The sequence below is a fragment of the Notechis scutatus genome, chromosome 5, assembly GCF_049901735.1.
Source record: "Notechis scutatus isolate UNSWTSFEM ecotype Mainland chromosome 5, rNotScu1.2, whole genome shotgun sequence".
NCBI lineage: Eukaryota > Metazoa > Chordata > Lepidosauria > Squamata > Elapidae > Notechis > Notechis scutatus.
Genome location: NC_142013.1, coordinates 1,475,982 through 1,496,716, shown reverse-complemented (window position 1 = coordinate 1,496,716; position 20,735 = coordinate 1,475,982). Strand labels below are relative to the sequence as shown.

At 48.3% G+C, this 20,735-nt stretch overlaps 1 protein-coding gene across 1 annotated transcript in view; it reads right to left on the bottom strand.

The window, feature by feature from the left end:
• PDE2A (phosphodiesterase 2A) overlaps nt 1–20,735 on the bottom strand; it is a 224,329-nt gene that overhangs the window by 22,634 nt on the left and 180,960 nt on the right. Inside the window, exons 10-18 of the mRNA XM_087965919.1 lie at nt 18,939–18,980; nt 16,414–16,482; nt 14,356–14,486; nt 11,738–11,849; nt 5,549–5,588; nt 5,253–5,316; nt 4,215–4,293; nt 2,113–2,290; nt 397–509 (exon numbers count right to left, since the gene is read on the bottom strand). Coding sequence (XP_087822045.1) covers nt 397–509; nt 2,113–2,290; nt 4,215–4,293; nt 5,253–5,316; nt 5,549–5,588; nt 11,738–11,849; nt 14,356–14,486; nt 16,414–16,482; nt 18,939–18,980 — 828 coding nt within the window. The remainder of the gene's footprint in view (nt 1–396; nt 510–2,112; nt 2,291–4,214; nt 4,294–5,252; nt 5,317–5,548; nt 5,589–11,737; nt 11,850–14,355; nt 14,487–16,413; nt 16,483–18,938; nt 18,981–20,735) is intronic.

Sequence of the window (20,735 nt, the reverse complement as noted above, 5' to 3'; positions counted from 1 at the left end):
ATCTGTCATTTAGCTAGCTAGCTATCATCTCTCTCTCTATATATATATATATTATAAATTGTCTATCTGTCCATCTCTTCCCCGCACTTTGCCTGTCTATCTGTCTCTTCTGCACCCTTCCTCCAATGGTGAGGCTGGTCTTGAGACCTCTCTACCGGCTCCAGGGTCTTATTTTCGGGGGGGACACCTGGTCCTAAGTTCATTCTCCGGGGTTTTTCTTTCCCCCAGAAGCCTCCTCCCAGAAGGAACCAGGTTGATGTGCAACCTCCCTGGAGGTTCCCTTGAGGTACAGATCCTGGAATTTCCCCGGGGATCCGAAACTCCTCAGCTTCACCTGGACGAGAGCCAAGGGCCAACAGGAAAAAAAAAGCAAGGGAGACTATAAAAGCCACGTACGTGAGCGATGCTGATGCCACAGTAGATGGAGAAGGCGGTGGCCAGGTCCTCGTCGAATTTGCTAAACCACGACCCGTTGATCTTATTGACCAGCTCGGCCACTCCAATCACCTCTGGAAGACAAAAAGACATTTTAGGCAGAGTCCGTTTCTGCATCCAGGAAGTTCTTCAGGTGAATTTCCGGTTTCTGGTCAGCACCTGGTTTTAGAAGGGCTCGGACTGGAGTTCAGGAAAGGGGCAGCTTTAAACCTTGGCAGCTTTCAGATGGGTGAACTTCAACTCCCAGAATTCCCCAGCCAGCTAAACCTTCCTTCCTTTCTTCCTCTTTCCTTTTCCTCCCTCCCTCCCTTTCTTCTCTCCCTCATTGTTTCTTCCTTCCCTCCCTTTCTTCTCTTCTTCCTTCTTTCTCTCTCGCTCTACCCCTTTACATCCTTCCTTCCTTCTTTCCTTCCTTTTTCCTCCCTCCCTCCTTCCCTTCCTTCTCTCCTTCCCTTCCTTCTCTCCTTGCTCTCCCTCTTTCCTCCTTCCCTTTCTTCTCTCCCTCATTGCTTCTTCCTTCCTTCCTTCCCTCCCTTTCTTCTCTTCTTCCTTCTTTCTCCCTCGCTCTACCCCTTTACATCCTTCCTTCCTTCTTTCCTTCCCTTTTCCTCCCTCCTTCTCCCTCGCTCTCCCCTTTCCTCCTTCCCTCCCTTTCCTCCCTTCATTCTCTTTTTCTTCCTTCTTTGCTCTCCCCTTCCCTCCTTCCCTTTCTTCTCTCCCTCATTGCTTCTTCCTTCCTTCCCTCCCTCCCTCCCTTTCTTCTCTTCTTCCATCTTTCTCCTCGCTCTACCCCTTTATATCCTTCCTTCCTTCTTTCCTTCCTTTTTCCTCCCTCCCTCCTCTCTCCCTCCCTCCTCTCTCCCTCCCTCCTTCCCTTCCTTCTCTTCCTTCTCTCCCCTTTTCCTCCCTCCCTCCCTCTCTCCCTTATTGCTTCTTCCTTCCCTCCCTCTTCTCTTCCTCCTTCTTTCTCCCTCGCTCTACCCCTTTACATCCTTCCTTCCTTCCTTCTTTCCTTCCTTTTCCTCCCCTCCCTTCTTCCTTCCCTTCCTCCTCTCCTTGCTCTCCCTCTTTCCTCCCTCCTTGCCTTCTTCCTTTCCTCCCTTTATTCTCTTTTTCCTTCCTTCCCCACTCTCCCCCTTTCCTTCCTTCCTTCTTTCCTCCTCCCTCCCTCCCTCTCTCCCTTCTTCCTTCTCTTCCTTACCTTCTTCCACCCTTCCCTCTCCCCCTTCCTTCCTCTCCCTTCTTCCTTCTTCCCTTCCCTTTCTTTTCTCCTTTCTTCCTCCCTCCCTCACCCCTTTCCTTCGTTCTTTCTTTCCTTTCTTCCTCTCCCTTATTCCTTCTTTCCTCCCTTTTCCTCTTCTTTTTCCTTCCTCCCATGCTCACCCCTTCCTTCCTTCCTTCCTTCCTTCCTTCCTTCCTTCCTTCCTTCCTTCCTTCCTTCCTTCCTTCCTTCCTTCCTTCCTTCCTTCCTTCCTTTCTTTCTTTCTTTCTTTCTTTCTTTCTTTCTTTCTTTCTTTCTTTCTTTCTTTCTTTCTTCCCCCCCCTCCCTCCCATGTCTCCTTCTGAGCGCTTTCAGTGACTGGGAAGACAAAATGCCCATCTGGGAAGGCGTCATGGCAGCCTCTCGGCCAGGGGGGCCCAGGACCCCCGAATCTCCACCATGGACGAGCTGCTCACCCTGGTTCTCGTCTTTGATGGGGAAACAGAGGATGTTCCTGGTGCGAAAGCCAGTGCTGTCATCCACGCCGCGGTAGAAGAGCGGGTGAGAGTAGGCGTCTTTGATGTTCAGGATCTTGCCGGTGGTGGCCACGTGGCCGGCGATGCCCTGATCGGCTGGAATCCGGATCTCGTAGCTCTGTCGGCAGGGAAGCAGAAGCTGCTGGTTACTCCAAAGCTATTTCCGTTTTGCTTTGCGTATTCCATAAAATGACACAAAGAACGGAAGAAACACAGAATGACGACGAAAGGAAAGGGAGAATGATGCATAAGGAGATAAATGCGCAAAGAGGAAAATGCTTCTGGTTTGATCAGTGTTTCTCAACCTGGGCCACTTTAAGACTTGTGGACTTCAATTCCCAGAATTCCCCAGGCAGCCAGGAATGATAGAGTTGGGAGAGACCAGAAGGGCCATCTAAGTCAGGGGTCTCCAACCTTGGCCACTTTAAGACTCGTGGACTTCAACCCCCAGAATTCCCCAGGCAGCCAGGAATGATAGAGTTGGGAGAGACCAGAAGGGCCATCTAAGTCAGGGGTCTCCAATCTTGGCCACTTTAAGACTTGTGTACTTCAACTCCCAGAATTCCCTAGCCAGTCGGGAATGATAGAGTTGGAAGAGACCGGAAGGGTTATCTAAGTCAGGGGTCTCCAATCTTGGCCACTTTAAGACTTGTGTACTTCAACTCCCAGAATTCCCTAGCCAGCCGGGAATGATAGAGTTGGAAGGGACCAGAAGGGTTATCTAAGTCAGGGGTCTCCAACCTTGGCCACTTTAAGACTTGTGGACTTCAATTCCCAGAATTCCCCAGGCAGCCAGGAATGATAGAGTTGGGAGAGACCAGAAGGGCCATCTAAGTCAGGGGTCTCCAACCTTGGCCACTTTAAGACTCGTGGACTTCAACCCCCAGAATTCCCCAGGCAGCCAGGAATGATAGAGTTGGAAAAGACCAGAGGGGCAATCTAAGTCAGGGGTCTCCAACCTTGGCCACTTTAAGACTTGTGGACTTCAACCCCAGAATTCCCCAGGCAGCCAGGAATGATAGAGTTGGAAAAGACCAGAGGGGCAATCTAAGTCAGGGGTCTCCAACCTTGGCCACTTTAAGACTCGTGGACTTCAACCCCAGAATTCCCCAGGCAGCCAGGAATGATAGAGTTGGAAAAGACCAGAGGGGCAATCTAAGTCAGGGGTCTCCAACCTTGGCCACTTTAAGACTTGTGGACTTCAACCCCCAGAATTCCCCAGGCAGCCAGGAATGATAGAGTTGGGAGAGACCAGAAGGGCCATCTAAGTCAGGGGTCTCCAACCTTGGCCACTTTAAGACTCGTGGACTTCAACCCCCAGAATTCCCCAGCCAGTCATGAATGATAGAGTTGGAGGGGACCAGAAGGGTCATCTAAGTCAGGGTCTCCCACCTTTTCCACTTTAAGACTTGTGGACTTCAACCCCAGAATTCCCTAGCCAGCCAGGAATGATAGAGTTGGAAGGGACCAGAAGGGTCATCTAAGTCAGGGTCTCCAACCTTGGCCACTTTAAGACTTGTGGACTTCAACCCCCAGAATTTCCCAGGCAGCCAGGAATGATAGAGTTGGAAGAGACCAGAAGGGCCATCTAAGTCAGGGGTCTCCAACCTTGGCCACTTTGAGACTTGTGGACATCAACTCCCAGAATTCCCCAGCCAGCAAAGCCAGGCAGGACTTGAACTCACAGCCTTCTGCTTTCTAGCCAGGTACCCTAACTCAGAAGTCCCCAAACTTGGCAACTTTAAGACTGGTGGACTTCAACTCCCAGAATTCCCCAGGCAGCCAGGAATGATAGAGTTGGAAGAGACCAGAAGGGTCATCTAAGTCAGGGCTCTCCAACCTGGGCCACTTTAAGACTGGTGGACTTCAACTCCCAGAATTCCCCAGGCAGCCAGGAATGATAGAGTTGGAAGGGACCAGAAGGGCCATCAAAGTCAGGGCTCTCCCACCTGGGCCACTTTAAGACTGGTGGACTTCAACTCCCAGAATCCCCAGCCACCCCCTCGATTCTTTCACTGCTTGCGTCGCCCTGCTTTTCTCACCTCATCATCCACCACACCGCCATCAAACACCTTGGCCACCAACTCATGGCTGCTTCGGTCCAGCAGGAAAACTGAACATCTGAAAGGGAATTCCGTGAAGGAAAAGGGGTGAGGAGAGAGCCCGGCGGAGGGGGAAGGGGGAACAGCTGCCCCTCCCACATTCCGGGGGGGTCCTTGGACCAATTCCCCACTCCAGGAGCCCCTCTTATCGGTGGAGAAGGGCTGGGATGAATTTTTCTCCTCTTCTTCTCTGGTTCATTTCTTCCCTTCTCTTTCTTTCTCTCTCTTTTCTTCCTTCCTTTCATCCTCCCTCCTTCTCTCCCTCTCTCCATTCCTCCTCCCTCCCTTCTCATCCTCCCTCCTTCTCTCCCACCCTGTCCCTCCCTTCCTTTCAACCTCTCTCCCTTTCTCCTTCCTTGCTCCCTCCCTGTCTCTCTCCATCTCCCTCCCTCTCTTCCTTCATCCCTCCTTCTCTCCGCACTCTCTATCTCCCTCCCTCTCCCTCCATTTCTCTCCTTCCTGCCCCTTCCATCCTCCCTCCTTCTCTCCCTCCTTCCTCTCCCCTTCCATCCTCCCTCCTCCTCTCCCTTCCTCTTTCCCTCCCTCCCTCCTTCCTTCCTTCTTCCCTCCCTCCCTATCCCTCCATTTCTCTCCCCTCCCTCTCATCCTCCTTCTCTCCTTCTCTCTTCCTCCTTCCCTTTCTTCCTTCTCCTCCCCCTCCTCCTTCTTTCCATCCTCCCCTTCTCTCTCTTCCTCCTCCCTCCCTCCCTTCCCCCACTCCTCCTATCCCCCCTCTCTATTTTTCATTGATTACTCCACCCAGAGTCACCAATTACAAAGAGAGCCATCCAGAAAAACCTTGAAATAACTACGCTAAGTCTAAAATGCCCCTCCAGCTTTTGGAGACACTGTGAGCCATCCAAACAACCCCCGGGGGTGGTGGTGGTTTTGGCTGTTCCTCAAGCATGTCACCCCCTTCCCTCTCCCACGAGGGGCTGGCTGTGACCACTAGGCCCCCCTGCCCAGGATGAGACTCACATTTCAGCGTTGCTGAGATTCCTGGCTTCCGTAATGATCTCCTGCAGCAGCACGGAAACATCATCTGAAAGAGGATCGGGGCAGGGGAAACGCTCAGAAAAACCAACCGATGGACCTCAGGCACGTTTTTTTTGGGGGAAGGGGGCTTCTTCCCACCCCACCTCCCTGGAAAGCCGGCTCCTTGCCAGCCCACCCCCATTTCAGGGAATACAGCCGAATCCTCATCGGAGCCTCTATCTTCGTGGTGGGTCTGGAGGCAGGGATCTCCCAGGTTCCTCCTGCCCTTGGATACCTACCCAGGTGAGTGAAAAGGTTCTTGGCCACTTGCAAAAGAGCCTGTGAAGAAGAAAGACAGGTGAACGCTCTCGTTCTTTCTCAGCACCAACATGGTGGTTTGGGGTTTTTTTTGGGGGTGGGGGGAAGGAAAACATACTGCTCCCTCTTCTCCCAATCCTAAACTACCTGCAGAATAACCGAATATCAGAGTTGGAAGGGACCTTGGGGGTCTTTCTAGTCCAACCCCTTGCTCAGGCAGGAGACCCTATACCCATTTCAGACAAGTGACTCTTCTTTAAAAACCTCTGGTGTTGGAGCACTCGCGGCTTCTTGGTGGCCAGCAGTTCCACTGGTTCCATTGTTTTCACTATCAGGAAGTTTCTCCTTCATTCCAGGTTGCTTCTCTCTCTCCGATGATATTCGTCCGAATTGAACATAGAAACGTAGGGCTGGAAGGAAGGGACCTTGGAGGTCTTCTAGTCCAACCCTCTGCCCCGTCCTGGACAAAGGGCTCTCCAATCTCCAGACCTCCAGTGATGGCGCACCCATCCTTTCTGAAGGCAACCCATCCCACTGGTTAATTCTCCCCCACTCTTTTCTCCTTAGTTCCAGATTGTTTCTCTCCTTGATTCATTTCCATCCGTTGCTTCTGTGCCCTGCCTCTCTTCAGGGCCTTTGGAGAACAGCTTGACCCCCCTCCTCTTCTTTGGGGGCAGCCCAGAGGTGGTCTTCAGCCAGTTCTGACCGGTTCTGGAGAACCGGTAGCGGAAATGTTGAGTAGTTCGCAGAACCGGCCCATCCCATCCACCTCTGACTGGAGATTTGACAGTATCCTTCCCCTGCCACGCCCACCAAGCCACGCCCACAGAACACCACGCCCACACAGCTGATTGGCTGGGTCTCCTTGGGTTGCCCTGCCCAGGAGAACGGAGCTGGAAAGCAGGTTAGCGGGGTGGGGAGGGAAGGGGGATTTTGCAGTATATCCTTCCTCTGCCTTGTGCACCAAGCCACACCCACCAAGCCACGCCCACAGAACACCACGCCCACCAAGTCACGCCCACAGCTGATCGGCTGGCTCTTCTTGGGTTGCCCTGCCCAGGAGAACGGAGCTGGAAAGCAGGTTAGCGGGGTGGGGAGGGAAAGGGGATTTTGCAGTATATCTTTCCCTGCCACGCCCACCAAGGCACGCCCACAGCTGATCGGCTGGGTCTCCTTTGGTTGCCCTGCACAGGAGAACAGAGCTGGAAAGCAGGTTAGCGGGGTGGGGAGGGAAAGGGGATTTTGCAGTATATCCTTCCTCTGCCTTGTCCACCAAGCCATGCCCACCAAGCCACGCCCACAGAACACCATGCCCACCGAGCCACGCCCACAGCTGATCGGCTGGCTCTTCTTGGGTTGCCCTGCCCAGGAGAACGGAGCTGGAAAGCAGGTGAGTGGGGTGGGGAGGGAAGGGGATTTTGCAGTATATCTTTCCCCTGCCACGCCCACCAAGCCACGCCCACCAAGCCACGCCCACAGAACCGGTAGTAAAAAAAAAAAATTGAATCCCACCACTGGGTCAGCCCCTCAAATCTTGGAAAACTGCTCTTGTGTCATTTCTGGTCTTTCTTTTCCTTAGACTAAAGGTAAAAGGTTCCCCTCTCCTGCATTCGGTCTTGATGGGCTGCAAGAACCCAGGGAGCCACTAAAGGTAAAGGTAAAAGGTTCCCCTTACACCTACATGCTCGTCATTTCTGGCTCTAGGGGGCGCTGCTCATCTCCATTACAAAGCCAAGGAAGAGCCAGCGCCGTCCGAAGACGTCTCCGTGGTCATGTGGCCGGCAGGACTAAAGGCCTTTCGAAGACGCACGGGACGCTGTTCCCTTCCCACCAAAGGGGTCCCTATTTTTCTACTTGCCTTTTTTAAACGTGCTTTCGAACTGCCAGGTTGGCAGGAGCTGGGACAAGGAACGGGAGCTCTTTCCATGACGCGGCGCTGGGGATTCGAACCGCCAAACTGCCGACCTTTTCTGATCGACAAGCTCGGCGTCTTGTTCCCTGAGCCACCCACATCCTTTTTCATTAGACTAGACCATTTCCTCAACTCTCCTTCGTGAGGTCTGAGAGCCGAGCCTACAGGAGATCTCTCGAAACCTTGGAGGAGTTTTAGCAGAATAACACAATCACAGGGTTGGAAGGCGCCTTGGAGGTCTTCTAGTCCAACCCGCTCCTCAGCCAGGAGACCCCACACCATTTCAGAAAAATAGTTGTCCAATTGAGTTTAGTGGGTTTTGACCTTCAAAAGTCCCAGGAGCTGAAGTCCAGCTTGTATGATTTGGTTGCTTATTTGTACCCTATGACTATTATTAAGTGTTGCACCTGATGATACTTGACCCTTGACGGATGTACCTTTTCTTTTATGTACGCTGAGAGCATTTGCACCAAGACAAATTCCTTGTGTGTCCAGTCACACTTGGCCAATAAAAGAATTCTATAAAGAATTCTCTTCTCTTCTCTTCTCATTCTTATTCTATTCATTCCCTCAACACTGTCCAACTATTTACAAAGTCTGCATTACTGTTACTATTAATCTTCTCATCACTCCTTATCACCCATCCTGTCCACTTGTGACTGTATGACTGTAACTTTGTTGCTTGTATCCTTAAGATTTATATTGACTGTTTCCTAGTATGATTTGATTGCTTATTGTACCCTCTGACTATCATCAAGTGTTGTACCTGATGATTCTGGACTCTTGACGAATGTATCTTTCCTTTTATGCGCACTGAGAGCATTTGCACCAAGACAAATTCCTTGTGTGTCAAATCACACTTGGCCAATAAAGAATTCTCTCCTCTCCTCTCCTCTCCTCTCCTCTCCTCTCCTTCTCCTTTCCTTTCCTTCCTTTCCTTTCCTTTCCTTTCCTTTCCTTTCCTTTCCTTTCCTTTCCTTTCCTTTCCTTTCCTATTCTATTCTATTATCCATTCTATTCTATTTTCTATTCTATTCTTGATGAATGTATCTTTTCTTTTATGTACACTGAGAGCATTTGCACCAAGACACATTCCTTGTGTGTCCAATAAACACACCTGGCCAATAAAGAATTCTATTCTATTCTATTCTATTCTATTCTATTCTATTCTATTCTATTCTATTCTATTCTATTCTATTCTATTCTATTCTATTCTATTCTATTCTATTCTATTCTCTCCTCTCTCTCCTCCTCTCCTCTCCTCTCCTCTCCTCTCCTCTCCTCTCCTCTTCTATTGTCTGAAAGAGCACCTTCTCTATCTGGATCTATCTGGATCTATCTGGATCTGAAGGCCTTGCAATCAAGACCTTCTCCAGATCCATCCCATCCCCCAAATGGAGGAGGTGAGGTGGGTCCTCTCTAAGGAGGAGAGCTTTTCCTGTGGTGGCACCCCCTTTATGGCATCCTGGCACTCCCCCGTTACCATCATTCTCGTCCCGGGTGAAGGCTTTTCTATTTGCTATCCTGGACCTCTTAATCCTATTTTAATTGTCTTTGCATCCTGTGATTTTAGATTTAGACGACTGCCTTTCTGTCATCCCAGGCCTTTTAACTGGCTTAATTGTATTTTAATGACATTTTAATGTACGTTGTTTTAGTCTTTTGAATGACTGCCTTGCAGCTGTCTCATCTCCACTGAGCGACGTCTTTATTCTGCACTTTATTTGATTTTATGTGTTTAACTGTGTTTTTATTGTAAACTACCTAGAGATCTTTAGCTGTCAGGCAGTTTAAAAAAAATTTTTTTTTTTAAACAAACAAAGAAATGAACCAATTTTATTTCCCCATCTCCCGAGATCATTACAGGTGGAACAGATCTGAACGCTCGATCCCTTCAGGTGAAGTTCCCACATCTGCATTCACACAATCTAGGTTGACCTGACTCTGGTTAAGTTGCCTTCTGCTGTCTGAATATGCGGTGCCTGTCAAGCTCTCGGGTTGAGCTTCTGGTACAACCTGTTGTGGGTATATGCATATTTATTTATTTATTTATATAGATTTATTTATTTATTCTGTCATGTTTATTAGTGTATGTTAGAGGTGTAGACCCTTTTGAGATATGCATGCAATGAAATTTCATCTTCATGAATGCCGATTAGTGTACATTCAAAGTGACCATAAAGTTATTCTACGTCTTGTAAGCCAGAATATGAAAAATGGCTCCATTCTATAAGTAGGTCAAGGGTGTTGATTTACTGATCCAGTTTTGATTGCCACGATATATATATAAAAAAAGATGTTGAGGCTCTAGAAAGAGTGCAGAGAAGAGCAACCAAGTAGGATTTTAGGGATCTGGAGGCTAAAACATATGAAGAATGGTTGCAGGATTTGGGAACGGCCAGTCTAGAGAAAAGAGGGACTAGGGGTGACATGATAGCGGTCTTCCAATATTTGAGGGGCTGCCCCAAAGAAGAAGTAGTCAATGTATTTTCCAAAGACAAAAGGAAGAATTGGCAGATCTATTGAAAATTCAAGTCACGAATAAGATCAAGTATTTGGGGATACATTTGACAGCTTCATCACTTTTTAAGAAGAGAATGGACAGCCATTTGTCTGAAATAGTGCAGGGTCTCCTGCTTGAGCGGGGGGGGGGGGGGGGTGGACTAGACGATCTCCAGGGTCCCTCCTGTCATTCTATTATTCTGTGTTGTGTGAAGGTAGGAACCTTTTTCAGATTTCCTTGATCCACCGGTTCCGTTCCTAAATGCATTCGCAATCAAGTTGGTTCGATTATGGGCCACCGAGTTGCTGTCAACTCTCAGGGTCCGCATAGATTCTGTCCCTCGCCTGGTTTACAACAAATTAGCATTTGGTAAAAACGTGGAAGATGCAGCTGTTTAGGGTTTAAGGGCGAAGTTTACCAAAGGCTTGCCATGTTTTTTCCAAGCAGGACCACAAGAGGGAGCTCCGACACAGTTCTGAATGGGTCGTGCGCAGGTTGGGAGCTGAAAGTTCTCTCTCTGTGTGTGTGTGTGTGTGTCTTGAGTGTGTCACTTGAGATTTTCAAAAAGAGATTGGACTGCCATTTGTCAGAAATGGTGCAGGGTCTCCCGCTTGGGCGGGGGGGGGTTGGACTAGATGACCTACAAGGTCCCTTCCAACTCTGATTATCCGTTATGTGTCTGCCGTTTTCCTCTCCTGCGTTCAGTCTTGATGGGTTGTGAGAACCCAGAGAGCATATAAAGGTGAAGGTAAAAGGTTCCCCTTGAACATCCGTGCTGGTCGTTTCCGGCTCTAGGGGGCGCTGGTGCTCATCTCCGTTGCAAAGCCAAAGAAGAGCCAGCGCCGTCCGAAGACGTCTCCGTGGTCATTTGGCCGGCAGGACTAAACGCCTTCCAAAGGCGCACAGAACGCTGTTCTCTTCCCACCAAAGGGGTCCCTATTCTTCTCTACTTGCACTTTTGACCTGCTTTTGAACTGCCAGGTTTGGCAGGAGCTGGGACGAATCACGCGGTGCTAGGGATTCGAACCGTCGAACTCCCGACCTCTCTGATCAACAAGCTCAGCGTCTTAGCCCCTGAGCCCCCTATCAGAAGAGCCACTAGGGGAGAGCAAAGATAATCTCTGGCGCCCTCTGGAGGTCATTTAGAGTATTGCAACCCAAACCAGGCATTCAAGTCTTTTTTTTCCGGACACCTATAGATATTTCTAACTAACCTGGGTATTTGAATTTATATAAGTGCTTCCAAACTCGCCACATCTCAATATTAGAAGAAACTTGGTTATCTTCTTCTGGGGAAGTGTGTCAAGTGTACAGTCACTTGTCTGAAATGGAACTTCGCCGAAGCCATCTTGGAGGCTTCGGGGTTGCCACACACAGCAGTGCGGGAAATAGTTTGATGGGGTTTTGTAGCCGAAACAATAAAGTTATCGTGTAGGAACCAAGGACATTCTCACCAGTGGCTGGCCAGAGGAGGAGCCGGTAACCCAGCAACCAGCCAGCACCTGGATTGGACAGCGTGACCAGTGACTTGGGGAGGGGGGAAGGGGAATTTTTTTTTACTTTTAAGTAGGTAAAAGCCATGGGAAAATCTCAGAGTCGGTTTTCACCACTTTGTGCCAAAATGACGTATGCAATCTTGGAGGAACTGAAGTGCCTTGGAGTTTGTTTTCTACGGGGACAGCTCGTTCTCGGGGCTACCTGGGGACAAGAAAGCCCAAGGACCGGTGGGGGTGGGTGGGGGGTTGTACCCCTTACCTGACACTCCCACTTGAGTTTCTGCTCCTTCTGGAAGGCCAACGTGCTGGTCAGCACCGTCGACGTGTAGCAGAAGCAATGTTGGATTTTGTAGACATCCGCTTCGGTGTAGCTGCAGGAAACGGAGGAGAGCAAGAAAGAGGATTAGGGAACTGGGGGCTAAAATATACGAAGAACATTTGCAGGAATTGGGTACGTCTAGTTTGGGGGTCTTCAACCTTGGCAACTTTAAGATTTGTGGACTCCAACTCCCAGAATTCCTTAGCCAGCTTGGCGAATTCTGGGGGTTGAAGTCCACAAGTCTTAAAATGGCCCAGGTTGGAGACCCCTGACTTAGATAGCCCTTCTGGTCTCTTCCCACTCTATCATTCCTGGCTGCCTGGGGAATTCTGGGAGTTGAAGTCCACCAGTCTTAAAATGGCCAAGGTTGGAGACCCCTGACTTAGATAGCCCTTCTGGTCTCTTCCAACTCTATCATTCCTGGCTGGCTGGGGAAATCTGGGGGTTGAAGTCCACAAGTCTTAAAATGGCCAAGGTTGGAGACCCCTGACTTAGATGACCCTTCTGGTCCCTTCCAACTCTATCATTCCTGGCTGGCTGGGGAAATCTGGGAGTTGAAGTCCACCAGTGTTAAAATGGCCAAGGTTGGAGACTCCTGACTTAGATGACCCTTCTGGTCCCTTCCAACTCTATCATTCATGGCTGGCTAGGGAATTCTGGGGGTTGAAGTCCACAAGTCTTAAAGTTGCCAAGTTTGGGGACTTCTGAGTTAGGGTACCTGGCTAGAAAGCAGGAGGCTGTGAGTTCAAGCCCTGCCTGGCTTTGCTGGCTGGGGAATTCTGGGAGTTGGAGTCCACAAGGACCAGAGTCCCCTGGTCTAATTTAATGAAAAGAAGGATTAAGGGTGACATTGTAGCATTATTCCAGCATTTGAGGGGCTGCCACAGAGAGGAGGGGGGTCAACTTATTCTCCAAATCCCCCTGAAGGGCAGGAGAAGAAGCAACGGATGGAAACCAACCAAGGGGAGAAGCAACCTGGAATTCAGGAGGAATTTCCAACCGTGAGAATCCTTGTCAGGGATAATGACTGGAACCATAACAGATAATATGATAAACAGAGAATGGGGGGTGCAGCTTCCCCTCCGAAGTTCTGAGTCTTCTATCAGGGGAGGTTTTCAAGTAGAGGCTGTACAACCGTTTGTCCGGAGTGGAGTAAGGTCTCCCATTCGAGGAGGGGGTTGGACTAGAAGACCTCCAAGGTCCCTTCCAACCCTACGAGTCTATCGTTCTTTGGGTGCCTTCTTTACTGATCGCATTGTCAACTGGTTCATGCTGGAGGTTATCGAGCTGTAAGATGCCCAGAAGGGCCAGGGGGACATGACAGCATCTTCCAATCCTGGAGGGGCTGCCACCAAGAAGAGAGGCTCATCTTTGGGACCAAAGCCCCCTGAAGAGTCAGGACAAGCAAGGAATGGAAACTCATCCAGGAGAGAAGAAACTGCCTAACGGCCAGGACAATTAACCAGTGGAACGGCTTGTCTTCAGGGTTGGACTAGATGACCTACAAGATCCATTCCCACTCTTGTTAATCTGTAAATAAGTGGGACTGCTTGCCACCAGAAGTTGTGGGTGCTCCATCACTGGAGGCTTTTAAGAAGGGACTGGAGAGCCACTTGTGTGGAATGGTATAGGGCTTCTTGCTTTGAGCAGTGGGTTGGACTAGAAGACCTTCAAGGTCCCTTCCAACTTTGTTACTCTGTTATGCTCTTATCCTTCCTTCCTTCATCTCATCCTCTCCTTCCTTCCTTCTCCTTTTCTCCTCCTTCCCTCCCTCCTTTACTTCGTTCCTTCCATCTCTTATCCTTCTTTCTTTCCTCCCTCCCTCCTCTATTTCATGCCTTCCTTCCATCTCTTCTTCCTTCCTTCCTTCCTTCCTTCCTTCCTTCCTTCCTTCCTTCCTTCCTTCCTTCCTTCCTTCCTTCCTTCCTTCCTTCCTTCCTTCCTTCCTTCCTTCCTTCCTTCCTTCCCCCCACCCTCTCTACTTCTATCCTTCCTTCCCTTCTCCATCACTGGAGGCTTTTAAGAGACTGGACAGCCACTTGTGTGGAATGGTATAGGGCTTCTTGCTTTGAGCAGTGGGTTGGACTAGAAGACCTTCAAGGTCCCTTCCAACTTTGTTACTCTGTTATGCTCTTATCCTTCCTTCCTTCCTTCCTTCCTTCATCTCCTCCTCTCCTTCCTTCCTTCTTCTTGTCTCCTTCCTCCCTCCCTCCTCTACTTCCTTCCTTCCATCTCTTCTCCTTCTTTCCTTCCTCCCTCCCACCTCTATTTCATTCCTTCCTTCCATCTCTTCTCCTTTTTTCCTTCCTCCTTCCTCTATTTCATGCCTTCCTTCCATCTCTTCTCCTTCCTTCCTTCCTTCCTTCCTTCCTTCCTTCCTTCCTTCCTTCCTTCCTTCCTTCCTTCCTTCCCACCACCCTCTCTACTTCTATCCTCCCTGCTATAGGGACTCCTGCTGGAGCAGGGGGGGTGGACTAGAAGACCTCCAAGGTCCCTTCCAACTCTGTGCTTTGGTTAAAGATTCCATCCTTCTGAGTACGACCAAGTCCCCAGCTCACCTTTCTCCACCAAGTTTGTTGAAGGCGCAGGCCAAGGCCACCACCTGGGAGGTGGCTCTGCTGACCACGGGGACACACAGCATGGAGGTCACCTCAAAGCCCAACATGGTGTTCAGTTGCTTGTGCTCCTCCTGGAACGAAAGAAAGACAACGTGGGTGTCAATCAACCTGTTCTGACTGAGGCTTCCTGAGACGGCAACAAACACACGCTTAGTCCCCAAAACCCTCTTTTTATTTCAACGGCTGTGAATTATATGCATCCACAGCCCGTAATGAGCCCCAAACAGTGTGTGAATAGTCCCACAGGTCCTTCAGGATAAGGCTGATAAGCACCCACCTTTATCCCCCTTGAAATGCTGCCAACCATTAAATGGCCAATTAGCTGTACGAGGCCAAATGGAGCACAAAGTCAACGTGGAGCTTCAAGAGTTTAAACCGACCAGAACAAACAAAAGTTGCTTCCTGCAAAGGCTCCTGTCCCTTGGCTCCTCCTTTATTCTCATGGGAGGGGCCAATCATCTTGCAGCCTTCCTCCCGAGTCGCCCCTTTTGTCTTAACTGTTCTTGCCTTCTGGCAGCTCTGCGCATGCACGTACTGGGAACAGGCTCCCGCTGTTCCTCTTCCTCGCTGCTGTCAGGTTCCAGAGGCTCCGGAGTCGGCACAACACTCCCAGGTGGCCCTGGCCCCATCTCTGTGTCGGACGCAGATCCCTCGTCCGAGCCCTCCCCAGACTCCAGGATTGGCCCACGTTCCTCCCCACTCTCCGATTCTGCTGCCATCTCCACTGGCCACTGGTGGACCACAACACAACCAGCTGTGGCTTCTCCTTTTCATCAGATGCCCCATGATGAGACCCTCGTTCATGGATGGGGGCAAAACGACCAGGGAATCCATAGTTCTTTCCCCAATGAATGACTTCAATTAAAAGGCACACGCCTTCTTGATGGACATCGCATGATAAATTGCAGGCAGTCCTCGACTTATGAACAAAATTTCTGTGGCGCAGCAGGACAGCTTTGTCCCATTTTACGACCTTTCTTAACATGGTTGTTAAGCGAATCGCCGCAGTTGCTAAACTAGTAACAAGGTTGATAAATGAATCTGGCTTCCCCATGGACTTGCCTGGGGAGAAGATCACAAAAGGGGATCACGTAACCCCGAGATGCTGCAACCATCATAAATATGAGTCAGAATAACAGAACATTCTCTCACTCCCTCTGTCTCTCTATATCTATCTCTCTAATCTATCTATATCAGCTATATCTATCTACCTACCTATCATCTGTCTGTCTGTCTATCTATCTATCTATCTATCATCTATGTATCTGCTATCAGTTATATCAATCTATTAATCTATCTATCAGCTATCTCTCTATTCATAATTATCTATCTATCTATCTATCTATCTATCTATCTATCTATCTATCTATCTATCTATCTATCTATCTATCCATCCATCCATCCATCTATCCCTGCTTACCTTCGTATCTATCTATCTATCTATCTATCTATCTATCTATCTATCTATCTATCTATCTATCTATCTATCTATCTATCTATCTATCTATCTATCATCTATCTATCTATCTATCTATCTATCTATCTATCTATCCATCCATCCATCCATCTATCTATCCCTCTATGCCTATCTATCTATCTATCTATCTATCTATCTATCTATCTATCTATCTATCTATCTATCTATCTATCTATCTATCTCTCTCTCTCTATCCATAATCTACACCCCCTCTCTCTCATCTATCTTATCTATCTTTCTACCCATCATGTATATCTTATCTACCAATTTCATAGAATCCTAGAGCTGGGAGGGACCCTGGAGGTCTTCTAGTCCAACCCCCTGCTCTGTTGCCAAGCACCTGCATTTTGATCACGTGACTATGGGGATGCTGCAACAAACAAACGTGTGAAAAACAATCCTAATAAGCCACTTTTTCCAGCGTGCTGTAATGTTGAACAGCCATTAAGGGGTAAGTTGAGGACTACCGGAAATTATGGCCCAAAGGGAGGAACCCAACCCGACATTTTTGATGGACCTACCAAGCTGATGTCTTCCAGGATAAGGGATTGCTTCACTTCCACAACTTTTCCCAAGTGTCCAACGGTTAACTGGGTGGAAAACAGAGGGAGGGAGGGAGAGAGTGAGGGAGGTGGGGAAGAGAGATCATGAGAACAACCAAACATAGAGACTGGGGTGGAGGTAGGACTTTAGACCTAGGAAACCGAGCTTTGGTGGAATGTCTGAAAGGCTGGAGAAGTCCTTTGGTGGGACTTTTGGAGAAGAAGACTCCCTTGCCAAGGTAGAGGTCAACTGTCCAGAGTACTGCAGCGTAAATTCAGTGCCAGAAATAGTGAACACAGATGGCTGAAGCTTCATTTAACTTCTTTATTAACATATAAAGTAAATTTTACAATACCAGTTGTAGATTTCTCCAACGTGGAGCCAACTCAAACAGAAGCAGAGAAGTTACAGGTTGAGAGCAGAGCTCTGGTTTTCGGCAAGCAAGCAAGTTAAGTTTCTCTTTCACTTATAGAGCTGAGCACAGAACAGAGATAAATCAGGCCCAGATTCTCTCTTTAAGTTTCAGGCCTCAACTCAGCTCTCATTGGCTGACCTTGTTCCTAAACTCCACTCCAGTTGGTGAATAGACTCTGACATCAACCGAGGCTCTTGGAATCTTTCTTGCCTGCCTTATGATTCGATGAGGTGGAAGCTGCTCAAAATTGCTAGAGGAGGACATGGACAACAAACCATGATCCAACAAAGGAGAATATTGGTAGCTCGGGGTTGACCTGAGGTTGTCCTTGGTGCTCTCTGAGCTTGTTTTCTTCCAGACGTTTCATGACCCAACTAGGTAACATCATCAGTGACTGATGTTACCTAGTTTGGGTACTGAAAGTTCTTCAAAAAAAAAACCAACAAGCTCGGAGACCACCAAGGATCCCCTCACAAACCATAATAAATCCCAATCGAGAAACAAATGCCGGTCTTCTCGCATTTTAATTTTATGGAGGAGAACCTCAACGTCGAGGTGCGTCAAGGGAAAAAAATGCCACCTGCCTTGTGCCAGATGTTCTTCTCGCCTTCTTAATCCGGAGAGTTAAGTCACCGGGATTTCACAAGATTTAATTAACTTTTGATTGACGGATGGAATTCAGAATAATCTGTTGCTTCGCTTCTAACCAAGGCCAAATGTGCTCCAGGTCAGGAAAACTGGTGGAGACCACCCAACGGGCCTCCTTCATATCTGCATTATGACATCACGCACATCTACCATCTTTTGCACATCTTTTATTTTCTTTGTGAAGTCAACTTGGAGCTCTATTAAGGCTGCAAACGCTTCTTTGTGTGTGTGTGTGTGTGTGTGTGTGTGTGTGTGTGTGTGTGTGTGTGTAAGACACTACTTGTCATGCCCTTGTTGGAGTCTGATCCTGAGGGGGAGATTGAGCAGCTGACAGGGAGCGGGAGTGTGGCTCCAGTGGCTGTGGAAGAAACGGGAGAAGGGCAAAGCCCGGCTGGGCATTCAGAGGCAGACCCAGGCCCACTCCCTCTGCATGCTAGGGCACACAGGGAGGAATGGAGAAGGGAGCAACCTGGCTTACGGGAGAGGAAAGGGCCCTGATTCCCTTCATTAGCTGCAGCTGGGAAAACAGGATAAAGAGGGCGTTTCCGCACAGCACCTTGCCGGAAGCAAAACGTGCATTATTTTCGTTTGTCAAGTCTTATCTTGGTTTTGCCATCCTCCCAACTGCGTGCGCTTCATTATCTTTTGGAAGTCTGCAATTTATTATCCTGGCCTGTCTTGTTAATTGCTGCAGTGTGGTTTGTGTTGGTTTTTATTTATTTCTAATTTATTTCTACTTTGGGTTCGAACTGCATTTCTTCCCTTCGTAGACAGTGTTTTTTGGAAGAGTTTGATCTCCCACCGAGAACAATTGGACATTGGGGGCCAAGTTGGAGGCATTAAAGGGAATTTATTCTACTTTGGTGACTTTTGTTCTTTTTGTGCCACGCGCCTTTGGGTCATCACACTACTCGAGACAGGATTAGCAATCGCAACTTGAGCCCGGGGTAGGCTTCAAAAGTTTTAGCCATCGGTTCTCTGACCCAGTTGCTGGGTGGGTGTGGCCTAGTCAGCCTCCTGCACCATGCGGGGGAGGGGGTTTCACCCTCCCTGGGCTCCGGAGACCCTCTGGAGGCCGGAAACGAGCCTGTTTTTGGCCTTCCAGAACTTCCAGGTGGCCCCCTTTTCATCTTCCAGGGTTCCAGAGGCTTCCCTTGAGTCCCCAGGAGGGCGAAAACAGCCTCCTTGGGCTCTGGAGGTCCTTCAGAGGCTGGAAATGGGCCCGTTTCTGGCCTCCTGGAGCTCCCAAACCCTGTACTTAGCTGGGATCCAAAACAGGCCACGTGGGGACTCGCCTTGAGGGGCAGGGCAAGGATGAGATTTGCCGGCTCACCAAAGCGGCCATAAAATTAGCTACCGGTTCGCCCGAACCGGGACGAACCGGTAGCAGCCCAGCCCTGCTGTAGCCTCCCAAGGAGAAGGGCAGGTTGAACAACTTACCGGGAAGCTCATGTCCTCCTCCAAGACTTTGTCTCCAACCACCTGCAAGAAAGAAGGAGAGATCAACGGAGAAGTGGAGGAAGGAAGGAGAAGGGAACCTGAAGGGATTGGCAACTGGAAACGTGGAAGACTTGGGGGAGTTTTGTTCCTTACAAAAGTCCGTTGGGAGGAAGAGGGACAAAAATTTGGGCTGGTCAGGAAAAAACAAACAAACCCTCCTGAATTTTTCCCTGTTGTTTCCCATCCCGTTAGAACAGGGGTCTCCAAATGGGGCCACTTTAAGGCTTGTGGACTTCAACTACCAGAATTCCTCAACCAGCGTAGCTCAAGGCAGGGAAGAACCCATAACTCCTGGAGCCAGGCTGTTCCATCCATCCATCCGTCCCTCCCTTCTTCCCTCCCTCCCTCCCTCCCTGTCTGTCTCTATCTCCATCTCCATCTAGTTCAATCTATCCCTATGTCTCTATCATCTTTCTCTCATAGGTCTGCCTCTCTCTCTCTTTCCTATTTGTCTCTCTCTGCATCTCTCTCTCTATCTTCATCTATTTCTAGATCTAACTATCTATATCCCCTTTTCTCTATCATCTCCCTCTCTCTTTCATATGTCTGTCCCTTTCCTCTCTCTCTCTCTCTCTGTGTATCTCTCTCCATCTCTCTCTCTATCATCTCTATCATCCATCCATCCATCTCTCTATTTCTTTATCATCTCTCTCTCTATGTCTATCTTTCCTGTCTCTCTCTCTCTATGTATCTCTCTCTCTCTCTCTTCATGTCTCTATCTTCTATCTCTATCATCTATCATCTATCTGTCATCTATCTCCCTATTTCTCTATCATCTCTCTCTCTTTCATATGTCTCTTTCCTCTCTGTCTCTGTCTCTCTCTCTCTTCATCTCTCTCCATCATCTGTCTATCATCCATCCATCCATCTCCCTATTTCTTTATCATCTCTTTCTCTCTATGTCTGTCTGTCTGTCTGTCTGTCTCTCTTTCTCTTCATGTCTCTATCACCTCTCTGTGTCTGTCTATCTATCTATCTATCTATCTATCTATCTATCTATCTATCTATCTATCTATCATCTATCTATCTATCTCCATCCATATCTATCTATATCTATATCTATATCTATATCTATATCTATATCTATATCTATATCTATATCTATATCTATATCTATCTATCTATCTATCTATCTATCTATCTATCTATCTATCTATCTATCTATCTATCTATCTCCATCCATATCTATCTATATCTATATCTATCTATATCTGTCTATCTGTCTATCTGTCTATCTGTCTATCTATCTGTCTATCTCTATCCATCCCTCTCTCTCTCCCTCTCTCTCTCTCTCTCTCCCTCCCTCCCCCATCTCTCTTTCATCCATCTATCTATCTATCTATCTATCTATCTATCTATCTATCTATCTATCTATCTATCTATCTATCTAATCTTGTCTTTCTCTTCTATCACCTCTTTCTCTCCCCTATCTACTTTTCATCTCTTTCTATTGGTTGTGTCTGTCTCTCTTTATCTCATCCAATTTATACAGCTGCCCATCTCGCAAATATTCCAGGAAGTAAGATCGATAATTAGACAGAAAGCGTTTCCTGAATTGAGGTGATTTCTTTGAGGGAGAGAATGCTAAATTGATTATTCAAGGTCTTATTCCATTTGTATTTCTTGCTGCTAAGAGAGCTTTACTAAATGAACAACGGAAACGTAAAAAACAGTTTACAATTGAAAAATGGTGCTCAAAGTAAGGACTGTGACTGGCTGAGGAAAAGAGTGAGAGAT